This window comes from Corapipo altera, unplaced genomic scaffold (assembly GCF_003945725.1).
Source record: "Corapipo altera isolate COAL_440 unplaced genomic scaffold, ASM394572v1 295, whole genome shotgun sequence".
Taxonomy (NCBI): Eukaryota; Metazoa; Chordata; class Aves; order Passeriformes; family Pipridae; genus Corapipo; species Corapipo altera.
The window spans coordinates 2,478,890-2,492,871 of NW_020884936.1; the positions used below are offsets into that span (position 1 = coordinate 2,478,890).

At 45.3% G+C, this 13,982-nt stretch overlaps 1 protein-coding gene across 5 annotated transcripts in view; it reads right to left on the minus strand.

The window, feature by feature from the left end:
* The window catches only part of SLC4A11 (solute carrier family 4 member 11), a 99,001-nt gene that overhangs the window by 47,791 nt on the left and 37,228 nt on the right, over positions 1 to 13,982 (minus strand). For 4 of the 5 annotated variants that reach the window (XM_027660515.1, XM_027660516.1, XM_027660519.1 and 1 more), the window contains 4 exons: positions 10,808 to 10,854; positions 5,765 to 5,996; positions 5,059 to 5,121; positions 4,433 to 4,514 (listed from right to left, as the gene is read on the minus strand). In XM_027660515.1, the coding sequence (XP_027516316.1) occupies positions 4,433 to 4,514; positions 5,059 to 5,121; positions 5,765 to 5,996; positions 10,808 to 10,854 (424 nt within the window). The remainder of the gene's footprint in view (positions 1 to 4,432; positions 4,515 to 5,058; positions 5,122 to 5,764; positions 5,997 to 10,807; positions 10,855 to 13,982) is intronic. The other variant, XM_027660517.1, reaches the window with a different exon arrangement.

The window sequence follows — 13,982 nt, forward strand, 5'->3', positions numbered from 1 at the left end:
TCTCCAACATAATCTGGGAAAACCCAACCAGGGTGGAGAGGCCCTTAAAAGAAAATTATGCAGTTCTCTGAGCCTAAAGAACACTTGAGAGAAGAAGCTTGTAAAATCTGGAGAAGAGGCTCTTGTTTACAGGACCCCAAAGCTTGTAATCATTCCTCTAAAGGAAAATATTTGTTTTAAAGAATTGAACTGTTTAATTTCCCATTTTGCCCTTTAAAAGAAGGGGATAATGTGAGGAATACACAGTAACTGAAGCATCTCTATTGGAAATCTATTCAACAGCTAAATCACAAACAACATGACTTTTCTGTAGACACACAGACCTCTGGAAAAATCCTTAAACACACAAAATAGGCTTTGCATTACCTCTGTTGAGAGAGACACTGGAAGCACCTTTCACACAAACATCAGTTATACATTAAATCTGGAATTTACTACTCAAATTTGACTCTTTTTGAACAGCTTGTTATCCTGCATAATCTCACAATACCCATTTTTGAAAGGCTACCTGTGTTTTTCCAAGTTCAACTCCTCCACAGGAGTCACTGCCACGACACCACAACATCAGGGGCAAGAAATTCTATAGCAACACAGAGCACACAAACCACTAAACCACTCTCTGCTTGCAGAGAGGCTTTTTCCCCCTCTGCTCTGCCTGTTAAAACAGCTTTAGCAAACCAGTTTAATGCACTGAAAATAAGTCCTTCACCAATCCCTGTGCCTTATCCATCCAGCCAAAGGAAATGGTGTTCCAACTGCTCAATCCAGACTCTGAAGCAGCTTGCTTGCATGTTTTCCTAAGGATTCAGCTTTGAAAATGAGCAATTATACTTATCTCCTGGCAAGGAGAATATAGCCTGGAAGCTGTGATGCCTGGGAGTTCCAATTCAGCTCAGAGAGCATTTGCTCCACGACCCACACAGCTGGATTTCTCCTTGGAGGACACCAGGGACAGAGATCCACCAGCACCCAGTCAACAGTTCCTTTAACATCAGGGATCCTTTACTCCAAGGGAAAACATTAAAATTTAGGCCTTTTCACCTCCATATTTCCAGCAGTGGAAGAAGGAATTGGTTTGTGATAAGAGTCACTTTATCATATTCCCTCCCCTGGATAGGGGAGGGTTTCCTTGGGCTTTTTGAGCCACAGAACTGTGGAACACCAAAATCAGTGGCTCTCACAGGAGTTTCTTCCCCACCCTTCCCAAGTCAGACATACAAAGCATCCAAGTTCACCCCTGCATGCTTTGGATCATGGCATTGCTGGACGGTTCATGGGGAATTCTGAGCTCCTTCCTGGCAGCACCTCTACCTGGTTCAGTCACTTCATGGAGGGCCATCAGAGTATCTCCTGGAAGTCCCACCAACAACTGAGCTTCCTCATGGATAAATAACCAAGGAAAACAGTTCAGCACCCCTCATTCTGGGACAGGACCTCATCCCAGGTTCTCTAATGAAGCAACAACCAGCAGCTTCACAGTGAAGCAGCAAAAGATCTCCATCCCAGTCTGTGTCTTCCTGTTCTGGCAAATGTTAGGAATAGGAGGGACAAGAAGAGTTGTGCCCATGGTTTCTGAGGTATGAGAGCACTTCCTGCACTGAGGAAGTTCATCTGTAAACCCTAAATATTTGCCTTCTAGCTAGAAAGTCACCACAGGCACAAATATATGGTGATTCTTCAACCTTCATTCTCCCAGAGCTGAGCCCTGCTGATCCCTGGGGTAATGCAGGGCTCTGCTACTCCCAGCTCTCATTTGAATGGAAGAATCTCAAGGTTTCCATAAGTTTTATGTATCCTGGGATGGCTTCAGCAAGATCAGGTTTGGGGCATTCTGGACTAAACCACCCCTAAAGCCTATTATGAATCAGAAAACACTTTTCCTGGACTTGAGTGGAACATTCAGACCTTGAGATCTTCAATTCCCCGAGGGTTTGTTCTGCCATGGGGATGAAGCCCAGATCCATGTGGTACATCTGCCCTTGCTGGAGCCTCGCTAGACCTGAAACCATCAGGAAAGCACCAATTCCAACAGAAGCAGAACAGCTATTTCAACCCCACATTTTCCCCACTGCTCTTCCCACTGAGGATAAGTCAGGAGAGAAAGAAGAGCCTCCTTTCCAGCACAGAAGAGAGGGAAACCCGTTTTTATTTCCATTAGGAATGTTTTTCTGCAGCCAGGCTCTGCACTACTCAGCAAAAATCCTACACAAGTTCTTTCTCTCTGACTCCAAGCTCACTTCAGCTGTAATTTCCCTTCATAATCAATGCAGAAGCAACACCACCAAAACCACCTCTCTGAGCTGCTCTTCCTCATTAATAAAATCTCATCACGATACTCTATTTATCTCATCCACTAGGAGTAAAATGGTGGTTAAGGTGCACAAACCCAGCAGGGTTGATTTAAAATTCAGCAAAGAGTACAGACTAAATGCAAGGATAAAGAACAGCAGATATCTTAAAGGTCCTTCCCACTCATATGGAATTTTTTTTTTTTTCAATCAACAAATTCCTTTTACTTCAGAGGTTGGGAAGTTGTTTTGCAATCTGACTTCAAGAAAAATGTAAGATCTAAAAATATGGCTCACAATCTGTTGCACAATAGCTCCAGCAGAAATACAGTGCAATAATTAGATAATTATAGTTAATAACTCATCACTGCTTTCCCACCACTTTCTTCTCTCTCTTCAGAGCAACAAAAGGAAGAAACAAGGAAAGTTTTGCACAAGACACCTTCGGGCTGTGAGCTTATTTTTCAAATCATCTCTTGTCTTGGAAGCCAGGATTACTCACATGGATGCATTTAAAGCTTTGGCTCCCTTTCCACAAGAGGCTGAACCCACCCTTTCCAGTCTCATGTGTGTAACCACAGCCTTTGTATGGAGACCTCTAGAATGCTTTGTCATTAAGTCAACACTCTCCAAACCCCTCCATACAGAGCTGTGTCACATCCCACAGTAGAAAATTCCACCCTCTACATCAGCAGGATGTTCATATCCTTATGGCCGCTCCCCATGGCACCCAAAGTGGAGAAAACTGCTCCAAAGTCCTCCTGGCTGAGGGCATTTTACTGTATAAACTCATTTTCTTTGTGCAAGCTGCTCTGTACGTGCCTGGTGTAAAAGTAGAGCACATGGAGCACAGAGATCATCCAGTTCATCACTTATTTCACAGGAAACAGCCCTGATATGGAACTGTTTCTTTTTTCACATTGAGATCACATTTTTCTCTTTCAGAAGAGATTAAAAACAAGGGTGAGAGGTTTTTTCTTGTTTGTTGGTGTTATTTTGTTCGGGTTTTTTTCACCTTGTTTTTTTAAAATCATCTATTTCCAAGGCAAAATCCTCCCCATTTTTCCCAGCCATAAGCAAAGGGCAGGGGAAGAACTGCCAGTGGAAGGAAAGCTATTGTGACAGTTGTCCCAGCAAACTGGCTGTGAAGGCTCAAACATGTGCCTGCCTTTAGGCACCTCTCCAACATATCCTAGTAATTTCTCTGGGAATTAACATATTTCTTGACAACTTGACTTGGATTCTGCATATGCTTAAAGCAAGAGACACAGAGTGAAAATGGCACTGCTTGGGTTGGCTCAGGGAGCCAGGTCCTGGCCTGTCCTCTGTGCAAGGCCAGTCTGGCTCACCCCACATGCCTGACTTTGAAACAATGACTTCAAAACCCAGCTTTGGTCAAGTGGAAGAAGCCAGGGAGAAGCCACCACGCCTCATAAATCCCAGGTGACAAGGCCCTTACTGTCTTAAGGGCCCACTCCAATGTTTAACAGTGTTGACAATTAATCAGCGTCTGAATTAATTGTCAGACAAAGTAATCAGTGTCTAAAGAGCGTGGAATGTCTGACTTCAATTTTCAGTCACAAAGTTTAGATGTTTCCATCAAAGGACCTCAGAAATCTTTCGGTACAAGCTCCCAGACTTTGGCAGGGAAAGCATTCCATGAACCAGTTTGCCTGTCCCTTTGAGAAGTTCCTTTATTAGCGTTTCTCAGTAATTACCACTTTCTGTCTCATTTTTCAGCATTCTTAGCTTGTTAACACCAGATTTCTACAGCATCCAAAAGCTTAATGCCCTGGAGAGACTGTGGTCACCTCTGCCCAGGTTGATTTGCAAAGAGGAGCAGCCTAATGCTGAGACTGGGATCCCACTGTAAACTGTATTGCTTTCTCTAGGATAACTTAAACATCTTGATGTTTTTTCTGATTCACATCTCACTTAATATTAACTTTATTATTACTACTTTTTTCCCCTGCAGAAAGACACTGCAAGACATGGGCCACCATTCAACCCCTGGATGGATGGAAAAGGCATCACCACCTTAACACAAAAAGGCACATTCTGAACCTCTCATTCTTCCCAAAAGCATAAAAATTCACAAGTTTTGGGCAGCCAGTGGATTTTGCTCATCCAGCCCAGGTACTTACATGATACAGAGCCAGGACTGCTGATACTGCACCCCTGTGACTGTCGCTGTGACCCCTTGGATCGTATCTGATAAGAGGTGAACTAGGAAAAGAAGAGAGGGAAGTGTTACAGGCTGTCCAGGCTTGGTTTGCAACTGTAAATAACATCTCCTTTTCAAATGGAAGGACTAATCCCAAGCATTCCTAACTGCACAGTGGATTTAGGCAGGGGTGGGGTGAGGGGGCTGACAGAGAAGAGATGGAAACATTTGTCCTGCTGCTTTTGAATTCTGTCCCTAAACTATTCACAGCTTGGAAAGGAAGCTGCTTTCTCCTCCCAACATCACCCTACTGCAGTATTAGGTTATTAGATTAGCATTATCCAACACACACACAGACAGGACTGGAAGAGGCACGGCCTTCCCAATCCCCTGCCCTCTCTCCCCCTCTTCCCAGCTACTGCTCTCACACTATTTCATGGCACTACTTACATTTTTCTCTTTATTGGCAGAAAGCCTAAATTAAAAGATTCTAAATGCGAAGCTCTAGGACAGGTAGCAAGAAGTAACCAAAGCATGAACATGCTTACTACATGCTCAGGACTCGACATATCTGTTAAACAAATTCACTCAGGCTGTGACAGTTACATTTGTGGTGCGATGTACATGTTTGTTTATTCATTCCTGTTGACTCTGAAACATCATGGGTGCCTACAGAGAAACAATGCTCAGTTAAGCTTCTTCACATCTTGGGCTAAAAGGCAGCTATGTTTTAGACTACACTACGACATTTGCTGACAGTTTAAGGTGACACAGGAGCCAACAACCTTGGCCGGGGATGCCCTGGGTGAGTTTCTGGAGGAAAACAAAAAGTCTTTTGTCTCCTCCAGTGGGCTGGGAGCAACACAAAGGCTCAACCCTCCCCAGAGGCTCATCCAGAGCAGGTCAAATTCCCCAGCCTGTGTGAATTCAGGTGGAGAATCACAAGGCAAAGGAGCCATTTCAGAAGAGACACCAGCAAGAGTCTCTTGGCTGAAGAGCAGACACTTGTCTGAGGACAAGCACACCCAAAGGGTCCACACAGACAAGACACTCTGGTGCTGTGGACTTCTCACCCCAGAGAACACCACAATGTGTCATCTTAATGAAACAGGGGGCAGGACTCCACCAAAACACAAAAACCCTGGAGATGTGAGACCCTTCAGTCTGAGTGACATGGAGCAATCAACCCACAGTGTCACATGCAGCATGCGAGCCTGGGGACCACACAGGGAGGGTTCAACACACCACCACAAGGGAAAGGATGGCAAACCAACAGCAGCCCACCAGCAGAAGGAAATCAAGGGCTCATTACCGTTGCCTTCCCGTGGGGTCCCTGAATCTGTGAATAAAGTGCTCATGATTTTTTCAAAGTTGCAGCTCGGCTCCATGTTTTCGGGATCCTCCGCAAAGTGCCTCAGCATCTCCCGGAGAACATCGTCCAAGGACGTGGCTGTTTCATCCAGGATGATGCTGGCTCTGGCCAGGAACCCATCCAGGTCTCGCTGGGCTCTGACTTCCTCCTCAAAATTCTTTAATTTCAGGTACTGTGTTAAGGAAAGATCAGAGATTAGACATTGTCCTTCACAATCAGTTCACGTTACACAAGTAAAATGAGTTTTGTGCATTAATGCACTGAAGGTTTGCATTTTCAAGGCTTGTCTTAACAGAGTGCCCATAAGTGAATGCCCAGCTGCCATTTATAGGCAGATATAAAAAGTAGAATTTAAAAAGAAAAAATAGGGTTTTTCTTCTGCCTAAGATAAAGCACATAAGTTTGCCAAAAAGCAGAAATGCTTGAGGTAGTATTTAAAATCCTCTGTAGGTATAAATAATTCAAGAACTTTCAAGAAACATGGGAAAGATATTTGGGAGAAATGGACTCCAAGCTCAGCAGCATGAAAAATAACCAGTATGAATCTCAAACTGGGAACCATCTGCTCCCAGTTAGGGAGCCTGAAGTGGGAGGTGGGGAATACCATCCAGTCCATCATCTTTTTTTTTTAACACTTCTTAAACTCTTACTGTTCCCATAACCAAGGAAGTTTTCTTCCTCTGTGCATAACATTTCACTTTGAATCAATGTAAATACAATAAAGAGATGGTAGACAGAGGCTAACACTGTCCCAGTTCTCTGCTGGTTCCTTCTGCTGTCCCAGACTTGTTGGCCTGGAGATGGGAGACACAAACATGGTGTATTCCAGAAATTCAACTCCTTTCTGTATTTGTCAGCTGTGAAGTCAATTAATGGAGTGATCAAATTATAGATGTGTCATTCCCATTGCACATCCTTGGAATTCCACACACACAGCCCTGGTCAGGAAGGAGCGTCAGTCCTGTCCTCTCCTTCAACAGCTTAAGATTGAGGGAGGAAATGGGAACTGCACTTTGTTATACAGATCTTCCTTCTGATGGGAAAGCAGCCAGGCTTGACTCCATGATGCTGGGAACCAGATTGTCAAGATACATTTAAACCCTCGTTTCTCTTTAAGCTCATCAAGAATCAAGCTCTGAATTGCCATCACAAATCTGACACCGAGCTGCCTCCCCAGCCAGGACCATGGCACATTGTCCCCCAAGGTACAGGGCCATCCCAGAGCCTGACTAATGGATCCCCTCCTTCCATGCACACTCTCCCTACCTTTTCCATTTATAGCCTAGACACAGGGAAAAAAAATGCTGCCATCTCCCTAATTACTGTAATTATCACAGCAACTATCAAGTTGTCAGTACACATCCATCGCAATTAGCACTGTTTTACTTTGCATCAATCACTCCTTACACAGCATTTGAGAGGGAGGATGCTCTGAAGGATTTCAGCTCCCACTCCCCCCAAGGCTTTGTAACCATCTGCTCGTCGGAGAGGAGACAGTGACACAGCTACAACTCCACCTAAGAGGTGCAAGCAGTTGGGTCTGTCTCGAATTATCACGGCATGAGAGCAGATTAAAACACCCATCACCACCTCCGTGACACAGGGTGTTCATGGGGGCACCACAGGACCAGCAACCACCTCCCAAAAACAGCTTCTTTCAACCTCTCTGGCAGAGGCCAACCCAGGAGGCAATTTCTGGGCCAACTGACCCAGACAGGATTTCACAGCGTGGATGGAAGGGGTGTGAGGAAGGTTGAGGGCATCAGGAGCGAAGCTGAAGAGTGGAAGGAGGAAGCTGAGGGGCAGCTGAGGGACAGGAAGAATTAGTCAAAGGCATTCACGTGGCTTATCTGCCCACATCATCTCAATCAACACTGATCCTGCAGCGAGCTGTGTGTGACAGCACCATCAGCAGCTTACTGCAAGTCATAAGGATTCAGCTCCAGCTCTGCCACAGGTTTCAGGCAATGCCTTGGGAAAGTAATTTTCCATGCCTCAGCCTTATTTGATTCCCCTGCTCCTGGTCATTACAGGAAACAGGGGCACTATCCCTCCTTTTTATCACTCCCATAACATTAGGGAAGATATCATGGAACCACAGCATGCTTTGGACTGAAAGGGTTCTTAAAAATCATCTTGTTCCAACCCCCTGCCATGGGCAGGGACACCTTCCACTAGCCCAGATCGCTCCAAGCCCTGTCCAACCCGGCCTTGGACACTTCCAGGGATTCAGGGGCAGCCACAGCTTCTCTGGGGAACCAGTGCCAGGGCCTCAACCCCTCAGCCAAGAACTCCTTCCTAACATCCAACCTAAACCTTCCATCTTTCAGCTTAAAAAGGGTTTTGCACATTAAACATCACAAGGCAAGTAGCCAGTGTGAAAGGACAGAAATCCATCACTCCCTGAGACACCCCAAAATCAAATTAGAGGAAGCAGTGGCACAGCAAAGCCTCTGCAACAGCTCAGACAGAACTGTTCCAGTCAGGACACCCGCTGGTTTCAGGAGAGATTAATGATTGCTCCTTCACTAATATTTTTAGCCAGATAGTCAAGTCACACCAGGATATTTGATGCTGGAAACTCAATGCTGGAAACTGCTCAGCAAGAAACCTAAGCCAGCTACCCAATCTCCAGTTTAATATCATCAGGTAGCCTTGATTGCAAAGCTGCACCGTGGCAGGAACATAGGCTCTTGTTCCAAGAAAAAAAAAAAGGAGGGGAGGAAGACACTGAAACAGCCTCCCCTGACTTCAGGCAGGTCTCCTGGCCTAAGTTGCACACTCTAACTTCATCAACAAGGGCCAAAATGCAAGAACTCTCCTGGCTGTCTGCTCTGGAGAACACCTCCACTTACAGCCACTGCAATAACCTCACAAGGGCTGCCCAAAAAGCACGTTCTCCTGAGCAAACACCCACTGCTGCCATGGTCCCTTGGGCCAATTCCCTCAAAACCACACCATGATGGTGATTAAACAGTTCAAACCATGTCAAGGAGCTTCTCCTTATTTATGCCAAGTTGTCCAGACAGCGACTTGTTCAAGGTCCAAACTGACCTTCCAGCACTTCTCAAGTGACCCAAGAACCACAGGAACCCACCAGAGACAGGGACACCACACAGGGAAGCACCTCCACATAAAGCTTCTGTCCCAATCACTTCTCTGCTGGTGATTCCCCCTTCCCAGACACTTGGAGGCATCTCCTCCATGAGTCAGGTCTCAATTTCCTTTGCATTTGAAGCACAAAATTTCCACTCATCCTCCCTGGAGGCAAAATCTGGCAGTAGTATCTTTTCTCAAGCCCTGCTAAAGCCCTCTGGTATTTGTGGCTCAACGGCAAGTTAAAGTGCTCAAGCATGAACCACAGGCCAGAAAAAGCAGGAATTCTACAGCTCTGAAAGGGAAAAACAAAACAGGAGAGACACTTATGTGTTGGCAGTTCCCAGCTATTTCTTATCAGAGGCAGATCCTGCATTTGGGCTTAGAATTTGCACTTTAAGTGATTAAGTTCTTAGGTTACTTTCAGTCAAGTGGATACAACTGAGAACACTGGCACCAGTTTTAGACAAGACAAATTATTGATCAAGACATTTCCATTCCTGAGCATGGAATAGCTTAGTTTAACTTCTGTGATTCTGTATCAAACAATGTTTAATTTTTTTTGGTAGTGGTAGGGGTTTTTTGGGTAGTGTTTTCTTTGGTTTCTATTTGCTTTGGGTATTTTTAACTTGAGAGAAAGGTTTCTAAAGCTATTACACATTTTCCTCCCACTACCCAATTCAACCTCCAGGAATATCTTTTCAGGATTTGAGCTGTCTTAGAGGCCTAAAGCAAAGCAGAATTACAGGGTTCTCTGGGACTTCCTAAAAAGCCCCCAGGGCTTTGGTGCACAAATTAAAACCTCAAGTGCAATCCATGATCTCAGGCATTGGAAGAGGTTGCCCAGGGCTGTGTGGAGTCACCAAGCCAAGTGGCACTTGGGGACATGGTTTAGGTGGTGGGTTTGGACTTGGTGATTTTGGAGGGCTTTTCCAACATAAATGATTCTATGATTTACCAGGATCAGTTTACACACACACAGTCAGTCCCTCCAAACAGCAGAGTCAAGATAACTTAAAGTACCATGAGCCTCACAACCCCTAAAGACAAAACCTTGGGTGGTGTTAAATACAGAATCATAGAATCACAGAATGGTTTGGGTTGGAAGGGACTTAAAGATCCTCCAGTTCTACACCTTGCCATGGGCAAGGACACCTCCCACTATCCCAGGTTGCTCCAAGTCCTGTCCAACCTGGTCTTGGACACTTCCAGGGATCCAGGGGCAGCCACAGCTTCTCTGCCCAACCTGTGCCAGGGCCTCCCCACCCTCACAGGGGAGATACCAAAATATCAACCCAATTCCTCCCTGTGCTCTTCCCTAGCAGGAGGTTTGCAGTAACAACCTATAATGAGGGGTTTCTGCACTTCCACCTTATTGAGTCACAGTCTTAAGAGCAAGTGTAAACTAAGTGTAGTTCCCTAATTATCCTCCCCAGTCTGCTTGTTTCCAGGTATTTCACTTCTGCTGAAGCTCCTGAAGGCACAGTTGATTAGCTGGAATAAACAGGAAACCAAATCCCAGCAATGTCTATTGGGTGTCTCTGCTTTCAGCTCCAGAGGAGCTCAGCAGCCTGAACCTCATCCTCTTGGATCCCTGTGCAGGCACTGCAGGAGGGAAAGTGATAAATTAACATGTCAAGGAATTGTCTGGGACCAAAGGCAGCAGAAAGATCAGAATTAGGGGGAAATTGTTCGGAGAACAAGCAGCACGTGGCTTTTCAGGTTTTAAGAGACAGAGGAATTAAAGGAAAGAAGAAGTCTGGAAAGGAATTATTTATGTCTTGCTCAGGCCAGCGACAAACAGCCCCACAGGGTGTTTCAAGATCCTTTTCTGTACTTCTAGATAATGAAAAAACAACAATTTGAACACACAGCGTTCCTACTTACCTTCCTTGATGTGTGCAGTAACACGCAGCCAGCACTTTCACTTTCAGCTGGAAAGAGGAAAAAAAAAAAAACCAATCAGAAAAGTGTTACTGTCACAGGTACCTGAGAGGCAGCAGGAGCTGAGCAGAAGGCTCAGGACGAGGTGAAGCATCGCTCTCTTGGCAGGGAGTGATCTCTACAGAAAAGCAGAGATTGAATTTCTACAACATCTCCCATTTTGGAAGCGTGAACCAAGCCCAGAATTGGCATTATCTGATCAAATGGGGACTGTGTGTTGCAGCTTTTTTTGGCTGTTTTTGCCCCCTATTTTTTTTTTTTAATTCAGATTCCCTATGTATTTTTACCCTTTTCTCCTCTCCTACCTCCCCAAAAATTCTAACTCCTAATCTTTTTAAGTAATCATTTAATCCAGTGCATCGTTGTTTGATAGATTGAGGCTAAGATTTCATGAGTCACCCTTGTTTGGAAACCCTTCTTGTCCTTGTTAAAGAGTCAACAATGACACCCAGGCACTTCCAAGGGAGGGGGCTGAGGGATCACACTCCAAGACGAGCACATTAACGTCCTGTCAACTCATCACGCTGCCTCCATAAATCTTTAAGGGTAAAGAAACAGCCCTTGGGAAAGAAAACTGCTCTTTACAGACTATAAATGTCACTTAATACGCAGCCGAGATCCAGGGATGGGGGAAACCCGGGAAATTCCCGGTTCCAGCTTCCAAGCGCCAACACTAACATTTTCTTAGAGTATCTATGGAGCATTTTTTTTTGGGGTATAAGCCACAAAACCAAATAAAACCCAGCTGTATTTGCCACGAGCCCATTCCAAACTCTTTGCCTCCCAAAGCAGCTTCCCTGTAGCATCACTTGTACCACAGGCACTGTCTGTGCAAACAATCATGGAATTGTTTGTGTTGGAAGGGACCTTAAAGACCACCTTGTTGACCTTCCACTGGACCAGGTTGCTCCAATACCCATCCAACCTGGCCTTGAACTCCTCCAGCCTGGCATCCTTCTTAAGTTCTCATCTTCACACTCTCCAAAAAATCCCTCAGACTGAGCTGCTACCAAAATTATTCATGAAACACATGAACAGTTTTAATTCAAATGAGCAGTAGAGGCAGCATGGAAAAATCCCACTGAAAACCAAAACTTTTCCAGAGGCCAAGCTGTGGAAAAGTACAGAGATATAACACAATTACAGCTCTTCAGATGACACTTTTGCTTCCTTTCCAGACTTGGACTTCCAAATCCTGTAAGAACTGCTGCAATCCCATGTCACAGACTGACCACAGGCCTTCAAGCCCAGCTCAGCTACTCCCCAAAAACTAAGCTGAGGATGCAACTCCCACGAAAACACCAGAACTCCAAAAAAAAAAAAAAAAGGCAATTATTTTTTGCACACAAAAAGCTGCTTTAACCAAAATCCTCCTTGATCAAACAGAAATTCAAGCCTGATGGGGTTAAAAGGCCCAACTCAAAACTGGGAACAGAGCTGACCACAGCAGAAAAGAAGAAGGATTGCCTTCATCTCGCCCTAAACAAACTAAGATGGTTCAGGGGCTTTGGTTACATCACCCAACTTCTCCCAAAGTTCACTTGGATGCTGTACACGTGATTAAAAGCATCCCTTAACTAGACAAGTCTGCTGGTGCAACAGCCCCAGTTATTACTGCCTTCTGACACGTCTTTTTGGAAAACACAAGCTGTTTCATCTAAAAAAGTGCAATTCATTATTAAAAAGCAAGCACCCAAATAAACCAGAAACATCAAGCATTTTCCCCAGGCTCTTACATTTGTAGTTCTCCAACGCTCACTTACTCAACTTGCAGCCTAATTACACAGGCACAAGTATGCTGGGAGATTTGGGGGTCATAAATATTCATCAAGGAGAAAATATGTTTTGGTTTATTCTGCTTTTGCAAAGAAATAGTTCTGGAGAGACAAGAAACCACCCACAACCCCAAACAACAGCAAGCACATGGTAAAGGGAGGTCTGCAGCCTGTCCTCGTGGATGCATGGAAATGCTGCAGAAATTCATGTTGTCCTTTTATCAGGCAGCTCCTGGTTCCTCTTATCAGCTTCAAGGTGTATTTACAAGGATTGTAAATCAATCTTTGCTGACAGCTCTCTCAGGTGCTCAGCTGGAATGAGCACCAAGCGCTGCCTTATCGACACAAGCCAAAACATCTAATTACATCTGTTGGACCAGGAACTTTCCAACTTCTCAAAAAAAAGCTGCTCTGGGTAGGGAAGTGACGCTTTGGAAGGCCCAGAGCCTCATCCATCATTCATCCGAGCGACACTTCGGCTCAGATTTAATCCAGGACGGGAGATGGATGGATATGGCCATCCCAGTTCTGGGCTGGTATCTTAAATGGCCACTGGAGCACTGAAATAGCACTCAGGGATAGCAGCAAATCCACTGGAATGTGAAAAATGGCAGGGGGGAATGCACAGAGACTTCTCAAGTGCTCTTCTGCCTTGCTTATATTAAATATCCATTTATTTACTGCAGGGCAATGTGGGATCAAACCCCCCGTGAGGTTGTCCAAGTCATATCCATCGAGAGACAGCTTGGCCAAAGCTCAACACCAACCACCACCAGCTTTCCACCCGTTTTCTCCTCCTCTGGCACTATCACTGGAGGGGGGTGAAAAGATTCCACACCCTTGACCCTTGCACCTCCACAGAGAAACTCTTCATGGAGACAAAATGGATACAGAAAACTAGGGATTCACCCTAGAATTTACCCATCAGCCACACCAGTTATGTCTCACTGACAGCAATGATAAGTAGGTTTCACACCTGCATGTCAGGATTAAACATATTTAAATAGAAATATGAGTTAAACGGGAGTTCAGGGCCACGTAAAATCTTCTCTTCTATTTTTGTGGCACTCCTTGCTGGACAAAACAGGTTGCAAAAGCCTATTTTTAGGCAAGCGAGCCACGGGCATTGTCCTCTGTCCTCACACACAGTTAAAGCAGAGCTGCCAGGGGTGGCTGACCTTATCTGTTGGGCTCTGCTCCAGGTCCTGCCCAGGGGAAAACCAAAAAGTCATCTCCGACATCCCCTGGCAGCCACATCAAGGCGACGCATATCCCGAATTTCTGGGAGGCGTGCACGCAGGCACGCAGCACTGTCCCCAACTCCTGGGATGCAGGCACGCAGC